Here is a 24,070-nt window from a genome sequence, read left to right as displayed (position 1 = left end):
TGTGTAATTTTATCCTCTAGGGATTTCCATGACACAGAATATTGTGAGCTGTAAATATAGCTGGCTAAACTGAAGCACTCTTGATTTAGGCACAAGTTCCAAGCTCAGGCTCTTCAGGATTCTTCTTGATATGAAGAGTTGGAAGAAGAGTCAAATGAAGAATCCCATGAACAACAATCCAAATACGTCACATGTTATTATTCAATGGGTGCTAGGCTGGATCAGATAACAATTTTTGGCGCGATGGGACTAACAGGAAAAGGATAGCATTACATTGGTCATGGATAGTAGATATAATTAGAAAATACAACTTTTAATTCTGAGCAGAACAAGAACTCGAGGCTTCCACTGCTATTTTGTAAATTATATCCGTATCAGATGAGACTCCTGCTTGTCCACAAGTTTACAACCTATCTCATGAGATATTGGAATATCAATCTATACATTCTTTGATCCGGACATGGGACATGTTCTAAGCTATTCTATTCCCACGAACGACATCACTTTTTCACAACTGATAGTTTAAACAGAAAAACAAGAAGGTTACTGCTGCATCATAATGCCTGAGGATCCTCGAGGCTTAAGAGATGATCCCCAGCTTCGTTTATGAACCGATCCTCCCAAGTTCTGGTACCATCTCAGCAGCATCTCAATTAACAAATAGCGATGAAGTAGGAACGTGGTAATAGCTTTGTTTACTTATATATCCTTCATATTCAATAAAGGAACTCTCATGAGCTTTCCTGTCATCTTAAGCCAGTAATGCAAAGGTATATACGGGGCCGTATCAGTTCGATTGGCATAAAACAAATAAAAATTTATCAAAGTTCAACTTTCATATGACCCGGTGGTGTAGACCCTGCAAATGTTGTAGAGAACTCTTTATTAATCTCAAAAAACTTGGAAAATAAGAAAATAGTGAAATTAACAAATCATACCATTTACATCTTGGCTGTCAGAGGGAGCACTAGTTCCATAACTCATCTGGACAACATTGTGTAGCTCATCTTCCCAGACATTGGCTACCTAGTCAAATAGAGCAAATGAAAGGTCAACTGTATCACCCAGAAACAAAGGCAGACTACATCACTTGAGATTAAGGATTGGGGTGTGGGTTGTGGAGCTCATCTTCATAATTATCTTACTGTGGATAGAAAGATACCTGAGATGGCTCCTTGAATCCTCCAGTCATTGGGGTCAACTGGGAGTTAATAGTTCTCCGAAGTATGTCAGAAGGGTTCCCCATGCCAGGAAGAGCACCATGCATGAGTCCTGCTTGAGATTGATGTACTGGAGGATAAACCAAAGGCATATCAGGAGAAAACCCCAGAGTAGATGAAGGACCAGCTCGTGATTGAAGCACCTGTTTAAGAAAACATTCTTGAGACCTAAGATAATGCAAGAATACTCGAGGAAATTTGCATTACTGAAATGCTCTCCAAATCACTTACATCTTTTGCTAGCAGCTCTTCTATGTTGAAATCCAGTCGCGGATTTACCGTTGCGAGTTTCATTGACAGAAACTGGAGAAAATAAAACAGGAAGTGATACAGAAATGGGTCACAATCAATAACCATGAAAAGTTTCAGACAGTAGTATATTCTGCTAAGAAGTTAACTAATCATTTATGGTAGTCTCAAAGCCACTGGGCTAATGCGATAAACCACAAGTTATTATGCTGGTTTATTGACATAGACCACAAGTGCAATGTACACGACCCATGCATCATCAAAATTTTTGAGGAAATATAAGTGTCCATGCCATATCGAAAACAAATTGGCATCAAAATTTTTTAGGAAATATAAGTGTCCATGCTACATCGAAAACAAATTGGCAGTACGCTGTATCATTTACGAGCAACAAATGTGGAAAAAGAAGGGAAAATTGGAATTTTTGGAATTTTCTCCCCATACCTCAACCTGCCGCTGCAGTGATTGGACATAGTTAATAATCTCATCCAGCATTACAGCCTTGCCGGTGACCTGCAAAAACCAATCAATTTAAATAATGTGAATTTCAATATAATACTGAATTCTGCTGAGAGTTTGTCTTATTGGACTTCCTAAACTGTCAAATCCAATTAACAAACCTTGCTACAACCAGGCACGAGATCTTGAAGAAATTTCATCCTCTCACTGATCTTTTCCCTTCTCACCTGTAGTCAAAATTAACGAATTACAATTTCTGCACAAGACTATAAACTTTTTTAACCAGACACTTGCTCACAAAAATAGAAATACTAAAAGAAAAATGAAAAAAGAAAGGGCTCCATGTAAAATCCTTACTCTTTCAGCAAGACTATGGCTATTTGTTGCCTGGCCTCTTCGAGCTCTGACATGAATATATTCTTCTTTTGGTGGATCTGAAGTTTGAGATCCCTGTTTTCCCTGTTTTCCAGCAGACTTATTTCCAGTTGAGGATGGCTTATGATCTCCCTTCCGTTGATTTTCAGTGTTGTCCTTTGCAGCTTCACCTGATGACTGGCCTCCCTTGGCTTGATCAAACTCAATATCCTACCACCAAACCCCCCCCCCCAAAAAAATATATAAATAAATAAATAATAATTAAAAAATGTGAAAAAAGGGAAAAAAAAAAAAAAACAGAGACAAGTTACAATTGAAAAGATTTTTTTTTAAAGGATGGAAAAAATGGTTTCTACCTGGCCATTCCTTTTTCTTTTCTTTGAAGATAGACCCTTAGCAGAAGGTTCCCCACCGGTTCCCTCTACCGCAGATGGCTCATCTTGACCACCACCTCCACTGAACTCAGCTTCATCAGAGTCACCACCAGACGCACCAACACCTTGTTTTGCTTCTCCATGAGAATTCACTAGGCTCTCACCTTTTCTTTCATTCTTTAGTGTGCTCCCATTACTAGCTCCATGTTCAACAGACAATGAAGCATCTTTAGAAACTTCAGCCACATTCATCTCATTCTTCTGAGACTGACCGCGAGACAGTGATTTCAACCCATTACCGGCAAACACTTCTTGTGGCCCTTGCATCATCCCCCTACCCCTAGAATAAAGGCCTGTCGGTTCAGGAGTGCCAAAAGTGTTCATCATATCACAAAAATTCCCACCACTGAAGGAAGAAAATCTGGCCGCTCGCTCTATGAATGCAGAATCAGCCGGGAACTGAGATAAGCTTTGCGGGAACATTCCAGGGGCATTTGGTAAGAAAATGCCTCCTTTTATCATTGAACTAGCTGGATTCCATCCAATATCAAGTGGTCTATCAATACAACTTCTCAAAGAGGCAGAACTTCCTTTTCTAATTCCTAAAGCATTTGAAGAGCTTGCATTGTGTTGGGCATCAATATTACAATACCCCAAACTCTGCGAGTTGGTAGGATGGTCCCAAATGGTTTGGTTAAATGAATCCACCATTGGAGCAGAAGAACATGAAGAGGAACCAACTCCCAGTGGATTACCAGTGGGAACCAAATTTAGAGCCGCATTTGCAAGATTGGCACCGCTAAATTGCCAGTCTGAAGACATATTAGGTGAATGATAGTCCATAGGATTATCATTCCTCTTTTCTAACACAAATTTATCCTTGTCACTCATATCCATCTCTCCTTAACAAGAACAGCAGAAGTGACCAACAATAGATGGCTTTCTCTCACAATTGTGGTTGAACAACCAGCAAGCAATCAATAGAAATTCACTAAAGGGAATTGGAACCTTTAAAATTGACAACCGCTAAAAAGCCCAAGTGGCTAGATCAGATTAGCCCCAAGATCAAAGACACTTAAAGGGAGGATATGAAAAAGAAAAGCATAACACAAAGTAAAAGGAAAAAAAAAAAACTATCTAATTCCCAGACACATATTAAATTATCACTTCACAAAGAAGTTTTACCCCAAAAGAACAGAAAGTCTGAAACTTACAATTTAAGAAACTTAACAGCAGTCCCAAAGATATTCCTTCGAAAGCCCCAATCCTCCCAGAAGGAATGAAACAAAGTAAGCGTCTGTGCTAACCGAGGAGGCAGACCCAAGCAGACCCACTACAGTACAGTTACTAAGGTTATAGACCTAACAAAATAGTGAAAATATGTAGTAACAAAAATCGCACAACACAAATTTGAGCAGCTACCAAATAAATTTCAAAGAAGGGAAGTCTGAAAAAGTCTGAACAAGAAGCGGCCAATTAAGAAAGTAACATTGATTTCGGTACAATAAATAAGACCCCCTCCCATTCAAACCCTAGTCAGAGTTACCAGAGACACAGAGAAAGAGGAAGAGAGAAAAAGCTAACTAAAAGTGGTGGCTAGAGAAAATATACTGACTTCAGATTCTGTGCTATACTTTTTGTGCTCTGCCTTCCATTCAAGCTAGCTTTTTTTATCTCATAAAAATACAGACTTTATTCAATTTTGCCTCAAGAACCTCCTGTTTTCTTGCTCAACAACAACTGAACTGATGCGCTCACACACACAGAGAAAGATCGAAACTTTAAAGAGAAAAACAAAATCAAAGAAATGGGTATTCGTGAGAGAGTGAAAGGGAAGAGTAACGGCAAAGGTCCTGCATTTATACCCACGCTTGCATAAAAAAGAGAGCTCTTTGATCATTAACCACCGCCACTGCTACTGTTAAAATTATATTATAAAGAGGTAAACAACTTTTCTTTTTTTTCCTTTAACTTTTAAAAACAACTTTAATTAATTAGAGTGTTTTAGTTTAACGAGTCATTTTTTAACTGATAATTATAACAGTTTGAGCTAGCATCTGACATTGCCAACTCTTGCAAGGGAGGAGGCCTTTTTTGTAGTTTATTTCATTGTCTTTGATTATTGTCTCGGAAACAGAGCTTTTAATGAGAGCTTTAATGGGAGAGTTTGTTTGGTCAAGAACCCAAAATCTAGCTAGCTCATTTTCATACTTATAGTTTAATTTTGATCTATTAATAAAGATTCTAAGCATGAGATTTGTATCATTTTGAGGGAGAGTTGTATTTGTTTTATATCCAATTGTATGATAACTTGACTGTCTTATCTATCTTTTTTGTTCTGTTAGTCTGTGAAAGCTTGGAGAAAAAGAAAACAAATACATTTATTGTATACAACTTAAATTTTCCATTTTTTTTTTAGCTTCACAAAGGATTTTTTTTTATAAAAAAATTATGTGCATTGTGCAATGTTGTGTGTTAAACTGTTAATCTATTATTATATTAGTATTAAATCGGTGCAAGATGGGCAGCTTGCTTTACTGGACGTTGAAAGGTTGATCTAATTTATTATGCAAGCAGAATTTGTGAGTTGCAAGAATTAGGTTCCTTTGACTTTTACCTAACACATGTAACTTTTAAATTCTTTTCCATCTTTAATTTTCTAGCATGCTTATCTGAAATTGCTTTAAAAGAAAAAAAAAAGAGGAAAAAAAAACAACTTATAGCATAAATTTTAGACTGCAATATTATTTAGAAAAAAAAAATTAGAAGTACAACATTAAAAGGGTAAAAGAAATGACCAAAAATATTGATACATCATCGTATCAAATATAAAATGTAAAGGTTTACGGGGCTTAAATATAAAATTTAGGACAAAACTTAAGACTCAAACTTTAGTTAGGACAGCATCTTACAACACGTATATTGATTATGTCCACTGTGAAACTTTAAAACTAAGAGAAACAAAACAGCTTCACACTAAGATTTAAAAGAAATTTATGGGATTGACCTAATCTATCTCACTCATCTATTGTAGGTAAAAATTGAAGAACCTCATTTCAAACCAAGAAGAATTTTACTACAGGTGAATAATTACTTTTAAAAAACTAAATAGTAGTGTTACACATCTCAAATTATTTATCCCAAAAAATTATCACAAATGACATGACATTCATCAATTGGTTAGTGAAGATTATACAATTAATTAATTTATATCTTGTAAAGAATTACTGACCAATCAATGAATAGCATATAATTTAGGATGGAATTTGGGATAAAAAAATTTAAGATGTCTATCATTACTCAAAACTAAATGATAGAGAAATAACACAAATCTAAATGTTGGAGAAGTAACACAAATATAGTTAGTTGTATGTTCAAATCCATCTTGTATTAATTATGATTATTATATATTTTCACTATCTATTAATAGTAAATATTTACCAAATCACATATACTTTGTTCTTAAAAGTTGAAACCCACAACAATTATTAACAAGAACACTCAATTATCATTTATGCAGTGGATTATCTCTTAAGTACAAAGTATATATAACAGTTCTCTTATCGAATTAGTAAAGGGACAGCTTCTTTTTCATTTTTTCCAATCTTGCTTAGCTATATTGATTATTCGAATTTCTCAATTCTTACTGGAAAATTTAATACCTTCCTTCTTTTTTTATTTGCTTTTTGAAAGTGATACCTTCCTTCTTGATATTGCTATTATTGTCGTGAACTGTAACATGAAATCCAAAGTGAGCGCATACTGACATCAGTGTTAGGCTTGCAGGATAAGAACAATTTATGTATTTGATTTTAGAACCAACCTTTAAATTTAATAGATTCTCTCTTTTGGATTCTAGGCAAAATCGAGGTCGATGTAATAGACTTTGCGTTGGCAATTCAATAAATTCTTTTTCGTTTGCTTTGATTTTTTTATTTCAACCCCACTTAAATCAAACTTTATTTTCAAATTGATTACTTCAGTTCAATCTGGTCCATTACCGTATTCTTTTTGCTTTCTTTTTCACTTCTTTGACAAGCTATCCATTATGATAAATTAGATTGATTGAATTTGATCAGAAATCACCTGATTAATACATCACGTTGAACTTTTATCCGAACATCAAAATGAATTGAATCCAATTTGAAATGTATATACATCAAGTAAATCACATCTCATTTGATTGAATATTAATAAACAATTTTTAATGAACTGGCGATGCTGTTGATAAAACAGTGATACCGAAAGTGATTGCTAACCAGGTTCATATTGTTATGGGGACAAGAAGTTTTTTTAGGTGGAAGTTTTTCAAACTTAGTTCGCAACTTTCTCAACAGGCTAACAATCAAGATTTTGTTTTTAAATCCATTTTGATTACCCTTTTGAGAGATTCTTTAATATTAACAAAATTTTCAGAACGGTGGTTGAAGATCGACATGGGCTTAATTACAGAATAAATCGGGAGACTTGCTTAGAAAAGGGTAATCAAATCTAGTGGCTGTGATCATATCACTGATATTATCAGAGTGTTGACTCGTCAAATTGGAACTGCTCTTCTCTTCCTTTGAACAAAGGCCTAATTAATTATGCAGGTCATCCATGAATAATAAAAAAATCCAAAAGATAAAAAGAGTAGATTATAATTATAATTATTCTGTTAACTTGTTTCAATATTTTACCACTTTATATAATTGATGGACTGTCCCTTTTCTCTCTTTTTCTCATGTCATTATTAGTTGGCATTGGGACTTGCAATCTCTAAGACCTAAGCTTTAGAATAATGGAATCTCTCTCTCTCACTTTATTTTATAAAACCCTAATCTTTTACTTAGCCCTAAGCAATTTACTTAATTAAATATGGCCATGTTAGAGGTAAAAATCATTTGTGTTGATTGGGTTGGTTTTACAAGGTATGTTTGAGAAGAAAAACAAAAACAAAAATTTTAATTAAGAAATCTTCTAGTGAACATTGTACAATAGTATAGTCCAAAGGCGAAAAAGCTAAACCCTAATAAAGAAACGGGCATGAGATTCCTCGATAATATTTTTCCTCCAATAAGAAAGTGAGTAAAGCCAAAAGCCAGCCATTGGGTTATTGCCAACTGTACTATTTCCATATAATAAATAAAAATATAAAACCATTTGCATATAAGCATATTAAAATGAAGGGCTGTTTCATGACTGGCATGGCTTTTTTTTTTTTGTGGAAACCGAAAGCCAAGCAAGCAATAACCAAATCCTATACATTCAAAGCAACATGGGATGGGAGTTGGGGATTCGAGATCTCTTAAGCAGAGCTTTAGAATTCTTTAACTTGAATCAAAGACTCTGTATCATTGATCATTACTCTCTCTCTCTCTTTTTAATTCTTTCATGCTAATGAAAATGTTGTTCACAAAATAAATTAAAGTTTGGGCTTTAATCAATTAAGAGACGCACGTCTATAAGACTTTGTGTAAGATTATGCCATTGTCACAACTACTGTACTTAATTACACTATTTAAATATTGCATTAAATCTTGTATTTTACTTAAAGCTTGTAAGGGGTATTCTTAGAATGACTTATAATACTCAAACGTACGACAATTAACAGCTATTAGGTTTAGGTATACAAATGTTCTTCCCCAGTTGTGCATTGAACATAAACCCCTTTTTTTTATTGTTCATCTGTATCACACATTCACAGCTCATTGGTTTGACTAGCTTGGCATGGTCTCTCATTTTATCTTGAATCTGCATGCTTTAAACTTTTAGGTCATAGATATGGCTTGGAAAAATATGCAAAGATCTTGAATTAATATGAGGAGGGGGTTAATGTCAGTTGGGTCTCTGCAAAAGGACGTTAAAATTAAAATTTTAAATGATTCTTCTTTAACAAAATTAAGAGTTTTGTGAATTTCATGCAAACATATCGCAACATAGCAATATGAGATGGAGGTTGAATGATAGTATGCAAACTTTTGCAGGAGCTCCCTTTTGGGTTCACTTTTTTCACAGACCAAAAATTGCAAAAGATTCATTCACCTTTTCTCAGTGGAAGATGCTACTTGGAAATGTGAGAAACTTTTCTCTTCTTTTTCTCCCATCAAACTTTTTTTTCTTTTTTCTTTTTTTTTTGTGATCACTCAGTCATGTGAATCTTTGAAATTTAATGTAGCATGATGGGACCCCATGGGTTGGAGATTTGTGATATAAAAGAGTAGCTGGTATTGTTCCAATCAAATTCTTACTAGGTTACACAAGATGTTTTCACTTTTAAACAATGATTAGTTTGAAAATGTATGTATGTATGTATATGTATGTATGTGTGTTTTTTTTTTTTTATTGGAGGGTAAATGTCAACTAAACAGTAGGATACATGGCCTAATTAGCTAATCTGGTCCCCATATGTTTCTTCCTCGTGCTGTAAAGTACATGCTTATGTTTTATACTGTCCTCATTCACATAATATGTATATAGTACACATAATAAAAACCTTAGAAGCAAGTGCAACACCTCAAGACGGGGAGGTGTTAGAATCAAGAGCGGGGCCGGCCAAAATTAGAAATATGGGGGTGAAAATCATAGGAGTAAATTGCTCGGGAAAAAAGTTCAAAAATAATAACGTAAAAACAAGGCGTAAAATGTCAAAAAAAATAAAATAAAGTTAGAAAGAGGCCAAACCATTATAAACATCACTTTTACAAATATGGACACGCCCTTGGTCAAAGTCCATGTCACCTAGTGATCAAGAAGAGTTGTTGAGATATATTCGTAGAGCTCTTTCTTGAACAGTAAAATAAATTTTTCGAATTTCCAAAAGTAAGACCGTGCTGACTCAAATTCAAAGCAAACAGTGTCATATTGTCAACGAGTGATGAGCTTCACGAAATGAAAAAACCCCAGCTCAATTGAACTGTAACTTAAATGAATTGAATTATGTGTAAAGTAACTTTATTTTTGTGTTGAGTTGTTCGAAAGAGCTCCATCTGGAAAATGAATGGATGCACTAGAATAGGCTCAGGCAGCAGCCATGTGAAATGGTTTGTCACAAAACAAAAAAAAAATTGAAAATGACTGTAACTTATAATCTACGTAAAAGAAAATCTTTAAAAGTACTGTCTCAAAAGAAAAATCGGCAATGATGTGGAGTGCACAAATGCTTTGCAAAATGAGTCATTAAATTGTAGTTGGATTTTATCAAGTATATTTCTCTAAAATACAAGTTCAAAAACAGAATCATTATTTAGGGTTTTTGGTCACCATCCAATTGGAGAGACTTAACCTAACTATATGGCTCACCAAGCTACACTGCTGGTTCTTTCAGATTTGTCGCCATCACTAATTGTTGGAATTTTCTTAGTATTTACGAGATTAATTTTGATTGTTCTAAGATTCGCATGTGTACTCATTTTCTTACATTTTGTGCCACCACTTCAAATTTAAGTTTGAACATTATTACAAATGGGCCTTCGGTGCAAGGGTTTCAGCCTCCATAAGAGTTTTATGAAGATTAGTTTCAGTACTCCCTCAATTATCAACTAATTGAGTAGAGACAGTCTATCCCTTAATGTGAGTAGAGTAGACACCCCTCGAATATTTGAGAGTGTTTAAAGTATTTGAGCAAATACTTCAGTGGGTTAATGTATGGCGGTAGACCCTGTTATTTGGTACGATTGTAAATATTATAATTGTAATGTCTGATGTAATATCAGTAACAATATCTGTATAACAGAATTAAAAAAAAAAAGTTTGAACATTATTAAATCTCACTTTTTGTTAGCTAGAATCTCGCAAAGAGAAGTGTAAGCTTTTTAGTTTATTTTGTGATAATTATATATACTTTGGGTAATTGATTGGCATATGAATATTTTCTGGAATGAAAAAAAAATTTTATTAATAGCTCTTTTCAGTAATTATTGTTTAAAAACAAGAAGAAGAAAAAAAATCGATATAGGTCGAAATTTGCCCAAACATTAGCAATCTTATTTTCTCCTCTATGAATATGAGTCACATGGAACCAATTTAATGATGCATGGAAAATTATCCACAAAACTATCTTAATCATTGACTGGAAACAAATCTTAAGTGATAATAGTTACTTATGATGAGATGAAACCTAACAAATTTTGATCGGAAAATGTATGTCCCCACCAAATCTAAGGAAGCAAAAATTGACCTAACCATACGCCAAATTTCGCAAAGTGTACCTAGGCACTTAAAATTAGTTAAACATCCATTCCGAGTTTCAAGTGAGATGATGGGTCTAGAAAGCTGAAAAAATTAAAAAGACATCATCTTCTCCATTACATTTTTGATGTTATTTTGTAAAAGAATCTACAAACCCATGTTGAGAAAAACCCTTAAAATCTTTTGTACATGATATTCAGTGTTATTATTTTTAAGGCATGAGATAAATAGTGTTGTTTGAAAGCACGTTTTTCTTACTAATTTCCTGCTGCAATGGTTGAGTGGCTGAGATTTGAGAACAGTATCCAATTGGCTTCTATATTTAGGATTTCTTGAGTGTTGATGGCAGAGTTTTTTATGTTTTGGACATTCCAAAAAAGGTTTTGAAATTGACCCCTTTTTTTTTAAAAAAAAAAATTTCAACGGTGTTGCTTTTATAGTGACTTACAAGAAATTGCATACGCGGGATATTTTCAAAGGCTAAATTGAAGATTTTAAACTCCGTATCTTCTGTCACTAGCCAGGGTTAAGTCCTTGGACTCAACTCCATGTGCCAAAAAGGGAGGAGTCTCCATGGCTACGTGTCCCAAAACCTTGACTGGCTCACATGGCCAGATCATAGCAGTGGAATTGGTGGATTTAGTGTTTCATCACTGAAAATGATAACCACCAAATAATTTTAAGCCTGCGGCTACGTGGGAGATGCTCTAATGTAGAGTAGCCACATCAACGGTTGAAAACACGTGAAAAATCTGAAATAATTATAACAATATGCATCTAATAATTGATGTAGTTGTTTTACATTGGAGATGTTCCAATATAATAAGGCCCAAATTTTAAATATGAGTGTGGTTAAATTAGTAATCCAAAAGGTCCTATCCATAAAATTTCTATTTATTTGTGATCTAAATATTGGTAAAAATTCAGTTTATAATTGGTTCCATTACTTCAAGTATTCTAAAAGGTACTGACAAAAATAAGTGACAAGAATAGAACATTAATAAATGAGAAATTTAAAAATTTTGGAATGAGAATTAGTAAGTTATTAAAAATTATTTTTCTCTAAAATTTTGGCTGGGGAATAAATAGAGTCTCTTTTATCACACGTGAAACTCTTATCATTAGTTTCATTTCTATCATTTTAAAAAAAAATAAAATAAAATAAAGAAAGCATTAGAAGGAGATAAAATAGAAAAATAAAGAAAATAATATATCTTGAATTTTGTTCGACGGGACAAGACCTACGAAATTTATTTTGTGCATGGCTGGTGGCTCCGTTTCCCTTTTAATAGGAGTTTTAGATATTAATTTAATTCTTGCTAATGGTGAAAAGGGGGTCTTTGAATATATATATCAGCAATAATGTTCTTACCCATAAAAAATTAGAAATTTTGTTGCTTCTGAATTTTGATATAATAAACATGTTCTTTTTTTCATCAACCCAAGAGTTGTATCAATAACCCAAGAGTGTTTGATAACTAAACCATGCATGACTTGTTTAGAACAACTATTAGGTCGATGTGAGTTTCGTTGTTATGTAACTTAGCATGACCTATCAAATATTAGATTAATTTTTATTATATTGCAATACAAATTTGTCGAAACTAATCTTTTGATCAGTAAGTAAACAAATAGATTACGAAGGATAAATGTGCTCCAAATCCAATCAAGGCTCCAAAGGAGAAATTTACTCTCAACAAGGTATAAATCTATTCCCATAAGCAATTGAAGTAACGAGCGAAAGGAATAGACCTGTCAGGAGAGATCTATCCACTCACAAACGGATTGGAAACAAATATACGTCAACTAAAGTACTTAAACTATCTTTTTAAGAAATTGAAAGGGTGATAAGAGCCACCCACCCACTAAAATAATAGCTCCCCAGAGTAATATTTCCTATTAAAAATAATGATTGTTTAATTGAAAGGAGCTGTACTTTATGGGCCCATTTTATGGCCAACATGTAATTGTAACCCACAAATATAGTGGTCCAAAGTCCAAACCCAGTTTCTTGTTTGGCAACAAAAGGAAAATTGATTCTTGTCAAGATTATTGGTTGATGAGTGTAAGCCATTTTCCAATCGAATTGTTGTATCTTTCAATCCGAAATGGGAATATGGAATCAGTACATTAGTAGAATTAATTAAACATCGCCCTAGCACAAACCCACAGTCCACATTTTGCTTAACAAACAAACAATATGCCCTAGTGCTTTTAAAATTAACCCGAAACACAAGAATTAGGTCCATATGTTAGGTGCTTCTTGCAAGTTGCCGCCAAATCTCGAAGCCCAACGAAGATAAACGAGTGATTCTATCCAGGCCATGTGTGTAATTCCAAGCCCATATCATAGTTTCGACGTCCAAAAAAGAAATACAGAGTGCGATTAATTGTATTGACTATAATATATTACATTAAGATACATTACATTAAGCTGTAATGTAATCCTATGTTTGATGTAATATGATATTGTATTATATACAATAATATTATTTTTACATTAATGTTAAGATTAAAAATAATATTATTAAAATTATTAATATTTTAGGATTTTATTATTAATTTTTTAAATCCAGTATTAAATAATTATTTTTATATATCAATTACTACAACATAAAAATGATTTCATAATATACTATTATTGAATAAATATTATAATATTATTTTATATTATTAATAATATTCTATTATAATATAATTGATTTCTGTATATTAGTTATTGTAATATTGTTCAATCATATTATAATATGGTATAATTAAATATTATATCGTAAAAAAGCAATAATATATGACATTATATAATAATGTCACATAAATTATTTTATACTACAAAACAATATAATATTAAATATTAAATTTATTATTACTGTCTTACATCATTATTAAGGTTAATTTTTTAAATATAAATATAAATTACTGTTTAATAGATTTAAATTTATTATAATTTATTAAATAATAAAAACTAAATGATTATATTTAAAATACATATAACGTTTTAATCTAATATAGCCTAAATTCTACCCCCAGTAGGTTTATTTTATACACCTTTCATTATATTAATCATCTTTTTAATGCTATGCAATGTAACCAGCAGTTGCAACTAAATATGGGTTAGCATAAAAGCAATAATATAAACTGTTAAAATGCACCCATAATAATAAGTGTAGTTGAAACACTTTGTATTTTAATCTTATGACCTAATTATTCTTTTTTTTTTTGGTGTATTTCTTTTGTGTTCATTTAGGGTGCGTTTGGTACATGTATTGTATTATGCTGTATTGCATTATTTTAATGCTGGTGTATTGTATTATGCTGTATTGCATTAGTACTGTATTATAATAATACTGTACAATGTTTGGTACTACACTGTACTGTAATAATTTTTTTAATTAATTTAAATTAAATATTATATTATATTATAGTATATTAATATACTTAAATTGTATTAATATTTTATATTATTATTAATTTTAAATTAATATTATTCAAATTTATTCATATTTAACTATTTATTATTAGTTATAATAAATTATAATGTAAAAAAATAATATAATATAATAATATTGAATAATAAATTACATCTTTATTAATTTATATTAATAATTATAATATAAAAATAATATTAAATTAAAAGTTATATTTAATAATAATAATTATTATTATTATAAAATAAAAGTCAAAAAGCAAAACTCAAAAAGTAAAAAAGAAAAACTCAAAAAGCAAGACTCCAGCGACAGTTGCAAAAGCAAAAAGGGAGAGAGAGAGAGAAAAAAAAAAACAAAACAAGCAGCAGTTGCCGCATTAGTTTGGGCTTTTAATGTGGTGGCTCTGTAGTTTTTTATTTGCCAAACATGGGTTTGTGTAAAATTAATACAATGAGGGACTTTAATACAACAACTAAATAAGCCCTTAGTTAATTGGTCAACAACGTCATCAATTTTATTTTAAGTTTTGTTACGAGAAAGGCTGATATAGTGTGCGCTGTGTTTTCAATGGCAACGCAAATTTACCAATAAAAATTTGTCACATGTCCCATCATGCACTTGATCAAAATTCTCTTTTGAATGTCAAATGAAATAAAATTTTAATAAGTCAAATGCTAAGTTATAGCATGCTGTAACTTACTACTCTCACAAAAAATAATAAAATTACTTACAGCTCTACCGTTGTATTACTGTTCACGTGAGAGGAGTAAATTACAATCGTCTATAAGTTAGTTGGATCTTTTTAATAAATAATGAAATTACATATGACAATACATTTGTTATATTTGATGCCATTTAATCAGTATTTATGCACAAATATGATGTAATAAATATAATCCGAATCTTATTGGCATGGCTTTCTCATGGCCTTAATCCCATTCCATTGATTTTTTAGTTAAATACGATGAAAGTAACAATCTTCAATTTATATTGTAAAAAACAAGAATTGGAGGAAGGTCAAAAGCCTTTCTCCTTAAATAGTGATACATTTTTATTATACATGGTAACTTACCAAAAATATTTAGGTAGTCTTTGTATCCTAAGAAGCAATATTTTATTAATGACTTATGGTCCAAGCATTTAACTGCTTCTAGATGACAATTATTAAACCGCTTAACATATAACTCAGGCTTCACTAACAAATCACTTGAGTTAGATTCTTATTGAAAAGTGTCTCTTATTCATTTTTGTAAAATAAGTCCTTGGTTGATATTGTGATGCAGGAACTTTTAAAATTAATTACCGTAAGAAAAATTATAACTAAAAATAAAAATCAATAGTATATTTGTAAATATGATTTTTAAAGTAATATTATAAATTTTATATCGTAAAAGTAATATTATAAATATGATTTTTAAAGTAATATTAACTTACATTTAAGGTATAACAATTAGCGTTTATTAAATATTATAATACTATAATTTTTAAATTACAATTATCAAACGAAATCACACAAAATTTCATCTTCACAAAATCACTTAATGGGTCAACTGAAACTATGTCCTTTTTATTCGGAGCAGACGTTTTGTGCTCCCGTTTTGAATCTATTTTTGGCATAACGTTTACTTCAAAAAAAAAAAAGAAAAAAATTGGCAAAACGTTTGTAACTTTATGGCACCAAACTCAATAATTGCAACTGCGTCTACGTATACTGCCGTGCTTCAACGTGCGTCGATCATGACCCTCGCAGTAAGCAATCTCCACTTGTCCTGACTCTGAAAACAAGACAACTACACCTCCGGCTCATTTTAGACGCACCCATACCCAGTCAACTGATCACGGGAACTCAACGGTATCATGAAATGAGAGGTCGTTAAAAAGAGTTTTGCGAACTATCTCTTGTCTGAATCTGTGATCACAACACAACCCTTTGAAGATATTTGCATAATTAAGGTACTTGCTTCTAAATCCATCTTCTAATTTTTGTATGATAATTTTTTTTTTTAAATTTAGTTAGCTCTATTAATATCAGCGTGTGTATACTTTTGCTGAGCTCATTCTCTGATCTGTAGTTTAAGGGTTTTTAAAGTTTTTGGTACATGTCATTATTTAATACAGAAATTAACTTCTTGGCAAATTTAGTGAACTAAATGTGAATCAATAAATTGTCTTGAGCAAATTAGAATGTGATATGACTGATAAACTGTTTTGCCCCTTTTTCTTTTTTGAACTTCAAAGCCTTGTACAGATTATTTGCTGATTTTAATGCTCATTGCTCTTAGTTTCGTAACCTTAAGAGAGGATTTTTTAGAAGTGATTTGTGAGCTATATTTGGCGAGGGGAGAATGACGATTGCTAATTGTGAACTGAATTGTGAATTCCTTTTTTTTGTTTTTTGTTGAAATTTTGACTACTACTTGCAATATCTCATGAACTACAAACTGGATGCTGCAAATCAACATCCTGTGTTCTTTCTTGATCCATGCCTATTTCTGTCAGTTTCAGTGCTCCCTCTCTTCTGCACTAGTTGTATGAGTTCATATAAGAAATTCTCACTGCTTATCTATTTTTGTCATTTCCTAGGCTGCTTAACCAAAGAATTGATCAATGGGTATGAATGAACAAGCTGTTGATGACACGTGCATTGGAAATCCAGAGCCAGACAAAGGTTGTTTACATGAAGTTACTTTATCAAGCGGAATTGACATGCAAGAGAAACAGATAGACTGTACTATGACAGTTTTAACTAGAGTAGACTTGGACTTGGCATATTCATCCGAGAAGTTGGTAAATTTGCATGTGCTTCTGATGTATCTTTTGGCAAGGGGGGATGATCTTGAGACATTGGTCATGGAGAATAGCGATGTTTCAGCAACCTCCATTGAGAAGGCATTGGTATATGATCTTTTATTTGGTATTTTAGATTCTGAGTTGAGAGAGGTGGAAAGATTATTGGATACTATCCATGTGGAGATTGTTGATGTCCATCATAAAATATCTTCATGCAAACATTTGAGAGAAGTATTTACTATAATGGAGAAGATGGAGAAGAAATTGCATGATTGTGAAGGATCATTAAAGGAGTCTCAAGAGCATGTTTCGGAGTTGAAGATGCAGTCTGCCAAGTTTCAGAGGGTACTATCATATTTTATACATGGTAATTAGATGTTACAAGGTTGCATATATGAACCTGTTCCCCTGGTACAAAAAACAAAAGATGCATGATATTTAAGGTTATGTCACTCTGACCGTTCCCCTTTCTGTTGTATGCTTGCCAAACAGGTGACAATGATGAGGCCTTGGAATTTTCTGCTAATGGTCAATTATCAAACATTAATGGGAAATCGAAAATGAAGAATGCTGACCAACAAAGACATATTTTGAGGATGCTGGAGAAGTCACTTGCAAGAGAGCTAGATTTGGAGAAGAAAATATCAGAGTTAAATCAAAATGAAGAGCAGCTGAAACTAAAGCTTCACCATACAGAACAAGTTGCTTTTCGCATGGAAGAAGCAGCTGAAGTTGTTTGGGGAAGGTTTCTGGAGGCAGAAAATTCTGCAGAGGTGCTCATGGGAATTTCAAAAGAAATGCTAGGTAGATTCCAGATTGTACAATTTAATCTGAATGGTTCCCTACAACGAGAATCTGAGTTAAAATCTAAACTAGGAGATTTCATTGAACAGCTGAAAGCCAAAGACATGGTGTTACAGAAACTTGAGAGCACCAAAAATTCTGACGTATTAACTTTGAAGGAAAAAGTTAAATCACTCGAGGAACAACTTAAAGAATCTGAGATCCGGCTGCAGAATGCTAATGCCTGCTTTCAAACTAGTCAAGAGCAGCTTAATGAAATGGACAACTTCATTGAATCATTGAAAGAGAGCCTTTATGGAGCAGAGAGTAGGGCTGAAAGTGCTGAAGAAAAGGTTACACAGTTAACAGATACAAACTTGGAACTAAGTGAGGAGATAAATTTTCTTAAAGGTAATAATGATAGTAACACGAAGAAGGTAGGCATACTTGAGAATCAGTTGAGGGATTTGGAAATCCAGCTACAGCAAGCAAAAGTATCTTCTGAAGCCAGTCAAGAGCAGCAAAGCATGTTATATTCTGCAATTTGGGACATGGAAACTTTAATTGAAGATCTGAAATCAAAAGTTTCAAAAGCTGAAAGTAAAACTGAGAGTGTAGAAGAACAATGTATTGTACTATCTGAAGATAATTTCGAACTAAAGAACGAACAAAGTTTTATGAGGGATAAGATTAAAATCTTGGAGTCATCATTGAATCGAGCTAACAATGAAAAAACTGCAAGTGCAAAAGAAGTTAATCATAGGACTAAGCTTATGATGGAAATGGTTATGCAACTAGCCACTCAGAGGGAGCTCATTCAGAAGCAGGTATTAATTTTGTTGCATCTTTAATTAATCCGTTTTGAATTGTGTAATGTGTATTTGTTCGGTTCTGCCATCTGCTCTTCCGAAAGTGCATGCAGCAATTTGAGAGTTCGTCTGGATATCTCAAGGATGTTTAATTGTTTCATCCCATTTCATTCATAGTTCTGTGTACAATCTGTGTAATCATAATACATAATATATAATGGCACGTAACGAATTGGCAGCTATCTCAAGACTGTTAGTTAGAGTTCTGATGACAACTCAGGAGATGTTAAGCCTAGTGTCTTAACATATTAAAGTAGTTTCTACCATTTCACTTCAATGGCCCTGTTTTAAATCGTGAATTCTGAGCTTTGCTTTACATGTATAAAACAATATTGAATAGAACTTATTCCATGGGACACCGATGCAAGCCATTTTTTGGCCATCCTAACTACCTCCATTTCGTGACTTATTCTAAACAAAGAAATTGATAGGTTTATACTTGACCACTTGATTACACTTACAGGCCAGGAACATTCATCTAAATATTTCAAACTTTGGTATCTTCTGTGCAGGTATACTCTTTGACTAGTGAGAACAAGTTATTGGTGGAGAAATTACAGTATAGTGGAAAAAGTTCTTCTGCAACCATGTATAATGCTGGAGATACTGATGACAAAGAGCTGCTGATTAATCCCACTAACAATCTGGCTGGTGCTACAGTGAAAACCTCTGAGGATGCAGTTTCCTTAATGAAGAGTGTTCAGGCAGGTACTCATTTGAATATTTGTCTTCTTTACACTAGAGGGCTTGCATATCCTGAGTTTGTTAAGAAAGTGATAGCAATGATGATGATACTACTGATTCTCATTATGTCTTACACAATCACAGGTTTAACTTTCCAGGTCCTACTTGCATAAGCTAAATGGGTTTTGCTGTATAAATAATAGTACTACTTGCATAAGCTTATGGTTTTTCTGTATAAATAATACACCAGGAACCTGTAGTTCGTTATTAACTGATGTTTTACATTTTTCAGTTTAATTTCTGCTAAATGCATTGAAATTACAGCCAAATAGTTGTGATTAGCTATGAAATACACCGGGAACCTATGTACATATATACAATATATTATTTTCAGCTCAGTGTTTTGGACAATTTGGTTTTGATGTTAGCTTCAGGTTATGTTTGCAACTGCTGTGCTTTTGCATCTTGTTTGATAAACATGCACTTTTCACTTGATGGCTTAGTTTACCAACCACCCTCACTTCATAGGTAGTTATTCCATTCTAGAAAGCACCCGAATCCCAAGCGTAGCTTCAGTGGTTCTATGATCAATCATTGATCAATGCATTTTTCCCATTTCCTCGCCGACGATGATAATTCATTTTTAATTTCTAAACTCTGTCTTCCATTTCATGCCCTGAATTAGGAGGATGAAGTTGGCGAAGTCGTAACCACATGTAAGAATGAGCCAGGGCCTTCCATTGCAGCAATCAATACCAAGGGCAAGGTCCCAAACTCTGAGACCTTGAGAGTGCAAGACGCAGGGCTTCGTAACCGAAAGCACGTGTTCGTGGCAGTTTTTGTGGTACTACTTTCAGTCGCAGCCATCTATCTATTTAACTAGAAACACTTCTTCTGAGATCATTTTTTATGGATGATTTTTGTCATGACTTGATGTATTTTTTTTTTTCCCTGTACCGCGTTGTTTTTATTGATTTCTTTCTATTGTGTTGATTAGTTTTGTAAATAACTGATTGTTGTTGTATTCGCCATTGATTAAATGTAATTATATGAGTATTGTAAATTAAACTATTGTTGTATTCTAATTTGTTTCTATGAAATGATTGAATTGAAATGTCTTATTTGTCCTTTTTTCTGAGTTGTATAAATGGATCACGCAAAAGTGTTAAGGGGAACCTTAGGTGCAACTGTGGCACCGGGCTATAGTTGCATCTAGCCGTTAGATGCTAGTGGACTCTACCAATCTAACTGTATCCAACGGCTAGATGCAACTGTGGCACGGTGCCACAGTTGCACCGTAGCCTGATCCAAGTGTTAAATAATTAAAAACTCTCCTAGACGACATCGTTTAATTACTCGTTGAGTGCACGTGGCACCGAATTAGAATTTCACAGATTTAACTATTATACCGCCAAATGAAATAAGCCCTAAACGTAATCACCACACTCTATATAAAATCATCTCAAACGAAGGTATTCTGGAGCCGTATTCGCAGCCGACCTAGTGAATCGTCACGGTTGATTGTTTATACTCGCAAATGGTTACAGGTACTTGATTTAAATGAAAATGGATTTGATTATGCACCAAATAGCCCCTTGCTTCTTGAAGTAAACTAGTTGCAGGGAAAAATCGAGAAAGAAAGGGTATTCTAAAGGTGCTAAATTTACCCTCTGGCATCAGATTTCTTTATGTGTGATCGATTTTAGTTTCTTTTTGTCGCACTAAATCTTGTGTGCCAGAGAAAAATGATTTTTTTTTCTTTTTTGTGCTGGGTGAATTAGAAGCAAAGCAAAAATGATGAAGAACATTTGGTCTGAATCATTGATGTGGAATGATTTCATATCACACTAGCCTTCAAAGTTCTCTGATTTTCTTTTGCTTAATAGTAAAAAGTTATTCTTTTTTAAGGCGTTTAGTTGTTGATTGCTCGTTTTACCCAAATTCAGTTTTTGATAAGCACGCACCAAAATTCAGAGTCTGGTATGTTGTACTTATTTTTCAGGCTATACGAGCATGGTGCGATATAAAACTTTTTCTCTGTTCATTTTAGATTGACTTGTCACTTTCAAATGACTGGTACAGTTAGAACTGGGAGAAAACATTCTGCCAAAGTGATTAAACATTGTTTTCATTCAGAGCATTACACAATATGCGAGGCAATGCATCTTTGTTTAAGAGTTCGGTTGTTGTGAGAATCACTCGGTTTTGTTGTGAGAATTACTCAGTTATATGGACAAAGTTGTGCATCTATTTCCTGTGTGACCTAGTGTGCTTTATTAGTTTGTTCATTTCAGGGCATGATAATGCTGATGTGAGTTGGATTTTGTTTTGGTGGTTCGGTTGAAGTGAAATATATTTCACTTGCTGTAAGCTGATGAAAATTTGAGACTTCTGATCTGTGACTGTGATGACTTGTTTTTTGGGCAAATAATTGTGATTCTTAGATCTGAAATGTTGTTCCATACAGAGGATAAATATTTGCCGTAAAAGTTCAGAATTTATGCACTGTGATTTTCGCTACTTTTATTTTTATTATTATTTATATAATCTCTTCATGTTTGATTTTTTTAGACGGCATGAGACTTTGTCTTGTTTGCATAAAATTTATGGTTCCATCTATACACCCAATAAATGATCAGTGGAGTCTATTGCTCCCCATGAAATGGGAAATTTTTTTCTCAAAGATAGCTTTCATGACAGTAGTGCTATTCACATCTGGTCAATTTCAATCTCTTTCTTTAGGGGGCAGAGTGTTGTTATGGAAATGCCATTGATAGGAATTGGCCACAAATGGTTATAGATGAAAGCTTGTTGGCTACTTGGCCTTGGCAGCATCGGCAGTGGAGGACAACTATCAATCCATCATGTAACTGCCCCTAATATAATTGTGATGAAACATGTTAGTTTACTTCTTTTTGGATGGACTAATCAGTGTCTGTAGATGGTCAAAAGAGAATTGAGAACTGCGGTGGAAGTGTAATTCAAGGTTTTTTTTTTTGGTTGAAAAGTAGTGATGCCTCCTATATTTTATTGTCATTCGATTTGAATACTCCGTGAAGAACACAAGATGATGATGAAAGTGGAATAGCCAATATGCATTTTTTATTTTATTTTAACTGTCTACATGATCTACAGTTGGGGTGGGTGGGTAAATCGGGTTTTGGTTGTGTTGTTCGGTTTCAGCTTTGGTTGTTACTGTATGGTCTGAAGAATTCAATCCATCGAAGTTTGAATAGTGAATCTAAATTTAATTCGGTTCGAAGTAATAAATTTGGATTTCTTTGGTTTGGTTGGAACTTTATGGCTTTTTATTTTTAAATTTTTCTGGGTTATAAGTTATAACAAAAGTGAATCAATTAACACAATTAATTTTAAAAGCAATGAACTAAGAAATCTAAATTCATTTCCTATCATCCATTATATAATTTACACTTAGCGGACTCAAAAATTATACCAAAATGCTCATTTGAGTACGTTACAGTTTCGTTATTAGACTATACAATTCAAAATGCTCCTATTTAATTAGGAGAACCCAAAATTTATTATAAAGTGTGCAGCGGGCAAAACCAATTACTTATATGATTAATGATCTGTTGCTGATTATTCTACATCCGTATAACATATCTTTTTGTCTCGACGAGTTTTTACTGCCATTTTGATCCGTCAGAGCAACGCCTCCTTAATCAGTGAATTATATAAGGTTGCTTTTGTGTGATGCCATCAAAGAAAACGGTCTCTTCCGAAGTGGATGCGAACCAACAGGAAGTAGAAAAGTGCAATCCTAATGCTTATCCTATTACAACGGGAAAAGAAGCAGCCAAATAGCTGTAACAACCATTGTTATGACATGACCCACAGCCCCTAATTCTGTTTACCTCCAGAAGGCTATAAATAGCCTGTTTCAGCTTTTCATCTCCATCAACGAAAAATAGAACATACAAGCACATAACCAGAAACACAAGCCCCGCAAAGTCTTTGAGTGAAAATGAAGGCCGCTATTGTATCCATGCTGGTTTTGGTAGCCCTTATGCAGATGATAGTGACTCCAGGAGAAGCTATCACTTGTGGGCAAGTGGATGCCTCTTTGGCCTCCTGTATTCCCTATCTGATAGCTGGGGGAAACCCTGACGCTGCATGCTGCGATGGTGTGAAGAATCTCAAGAGCATTACTCCAGCTACTGCTGACGGGCGGGCGGCATGCGAATGCGTGAAGGCGGCTGCTGCTCGCTACCCTAACATCAAGGAAGATGCAGCCTCTTCTCTTCCTCAGAAATGTGGTGTTCAAATGAACATTCCTATCTCCAAGACCACAAACTGTGCCAAGTGAGCCACTACTCTACATAATGCATAGTAATTAATTTGCTTGCATGTATAAAGTTGTTGTTCACTTAATTTAATTATTGACAATCCTTGATAACCTAGTTTCTTTCCTTAATTCACCAGCATTAACTGAGATGGATGCGAGACAAGGTGCCTGCAGCTTAAGAGCTTTGGCGTTGCTATTTCCTTGGCCTTAATCACATTTTTATTTCATGACGTTATGATGAATAATGGCTGTGATTACAAGCAATGAAGTTCTATTGAAATTAATAGAATTAATTTTTGTAATGACGAATGCTAGATTATTGTACCCAAAAATTTCGAACGTTGTTAATAAAACTCGATAATAATTT

At 33.4% G+C, this 24,070-nt stretch overlaps 3 protein-coding genes, 1 long non-coding RNA gene and 1 other non-coding gene across 12 annotated transcripts; 4 read left to right on the top strand and 1 right to left on the bottom strand.

Moving 5' to 3' along the window:
* Positions 1-167: 167 nt before the first annotated feature.
* LOC102631489 (transcription factor bHLH49) lies at positions 168-4,757 on the bottom strand. 5 transcript variants are annotated; one of them, XM_025100960.2, is made up of 10 exons: positions 4,293-4,751; positions 3,892-4,010; positions 2,660-3,703; positions 2,286-2,513; positions 2,090-2,155; positions 1,914-1,982; positions 1,452-1,523; positions 1,163-1,363; positions 939-1,026; positions 168-859 (listed from the first exon to the last, which is right to left on the bottom strand). In XM_025100960.2, exons 3-10 carry the CDS (start codon positions 3,572-3,574, stop codon positions 822-824), a joined length of 1,677 nt encoding a protein of 558 aa, XP_024956728.1. In that variant the 5' UTR covers positions 3,575-3,703; positions 3,892-4,010; positions 4,293-4,751; the 3' UTR covers positions 168-821. The 5 variants fall into 5 exon arrangements, with proteins under 5 accessions (XP_024956728.1, XP_052295716.1, XP_052295717.1 ...); XM_052439756.1 differs by having other exon boundaries at positions 3,892-4,751; XM_052439757.1 differs by having other exon boundaries at positions 2,660-4,010; positions 4,293-4,750.
* Positions 4,758-15,852: 11,095 nt separating this feature from the next.
* LOC102607264 (WPP domain-interacting tail-anchored protein 2) lies at positions 15,853-20,511 on the top strand. 4 transcript variants are annotated; one of them, XM_052439985.1, is made up of 6 exons: positions 15,853-16,224; positions 16,855-17,428; positions 17,554-18,671; positions 19,226-19,421; positions 19,542-19,555; positions 20,083-20,511. In XM_052439985.1, the coding sequence occupies exons 2-6, from the start codon at positions 16,879-16,881 to the stop codon at positions 20,278-20,280; spliced, it is 2,076 nt and encodes a 691-aa protein (XP_052295945.1). In that variant the 5' UTR covers positions 15,853-16,224; positions 16,855-16,878; the 3' UTR covers positions 20,281-20,511. The 4 variants fall into 4 exon arrangements, with proteins under 4 accessions (XP_052295945.1, XP_006484284.1, XP_006484283.1 ...); XM_006484221.4 differs by lacking the exon at positions 20,083-20,511 and having other exon boundaries at positions 19,226-19,417; positions 19,542-20,076; XM_006484220.4 differs by lacking the exon at positions 19,542-19,555 and having other exon boundaries at positions 15,854-16,224; positions 19,226-19,417.
* Positions 20,512-20,806: 295 nt separating this feature from the next.
* On the top strand, positions 20,807-22,507 carry LOC107177671 (uncharacterized). Its single transcript, XR_008054300.1, has 2 exons — positions 20,807-20,944; positions 22,140-22,507. It is a non-coding gene; the product is annotated as an uncharacterized LOC107177671 (long non-coding RNA).
* LOC112499074 (small nucleolar RNA R160) lies at positions 21,186-21,270 on the top strand. The gene has a single exon (XR_003066601.1). It is a non-coding gene; the product is annotated as a small nucleolar RNA R160 (small nucleolar RNA).
* An 875-nt stretch (positions 22,508-23,382) lies between the features above and the next one.
* On the top strand, positions 23,383-23,724 carry LOC102607964 (non-specific lipid-transfer protein A-like). The gene has a single exon (XM_025100460.1). It carries the CDS (start codon positions 23,383-23,385, stop codon positions 23,722-23,724), a length of 342 nt encoding a protein of 113 aa, XP_024956228.1.
* The last annotated feature ends 346 nt before the right edge of the window (positions 23,725-24,070 follow it).

The sequence above is a fragment of the Citrus sinensis genome, chromosome 4 (assembly GCF_022201045.2).
Source record: "Citrus sinensis cultivar Valencia sweet orange chromosome 4, DVS_A1.0, whole genome shotgun sequence".
NCBI classification, from domain to species: domain Eukaryota; kingdom Viridiplantae; phylum Streptophyta; class Magnoliopsida; order Sapindales; family Rutaceae; genus Citrus; species Citrus sinensis.
The sequence above is the reverse complement of the archived record's forward strand: the minus strand, read 5'-3'. Positions and strand labels throughout refer to the sequence as shown.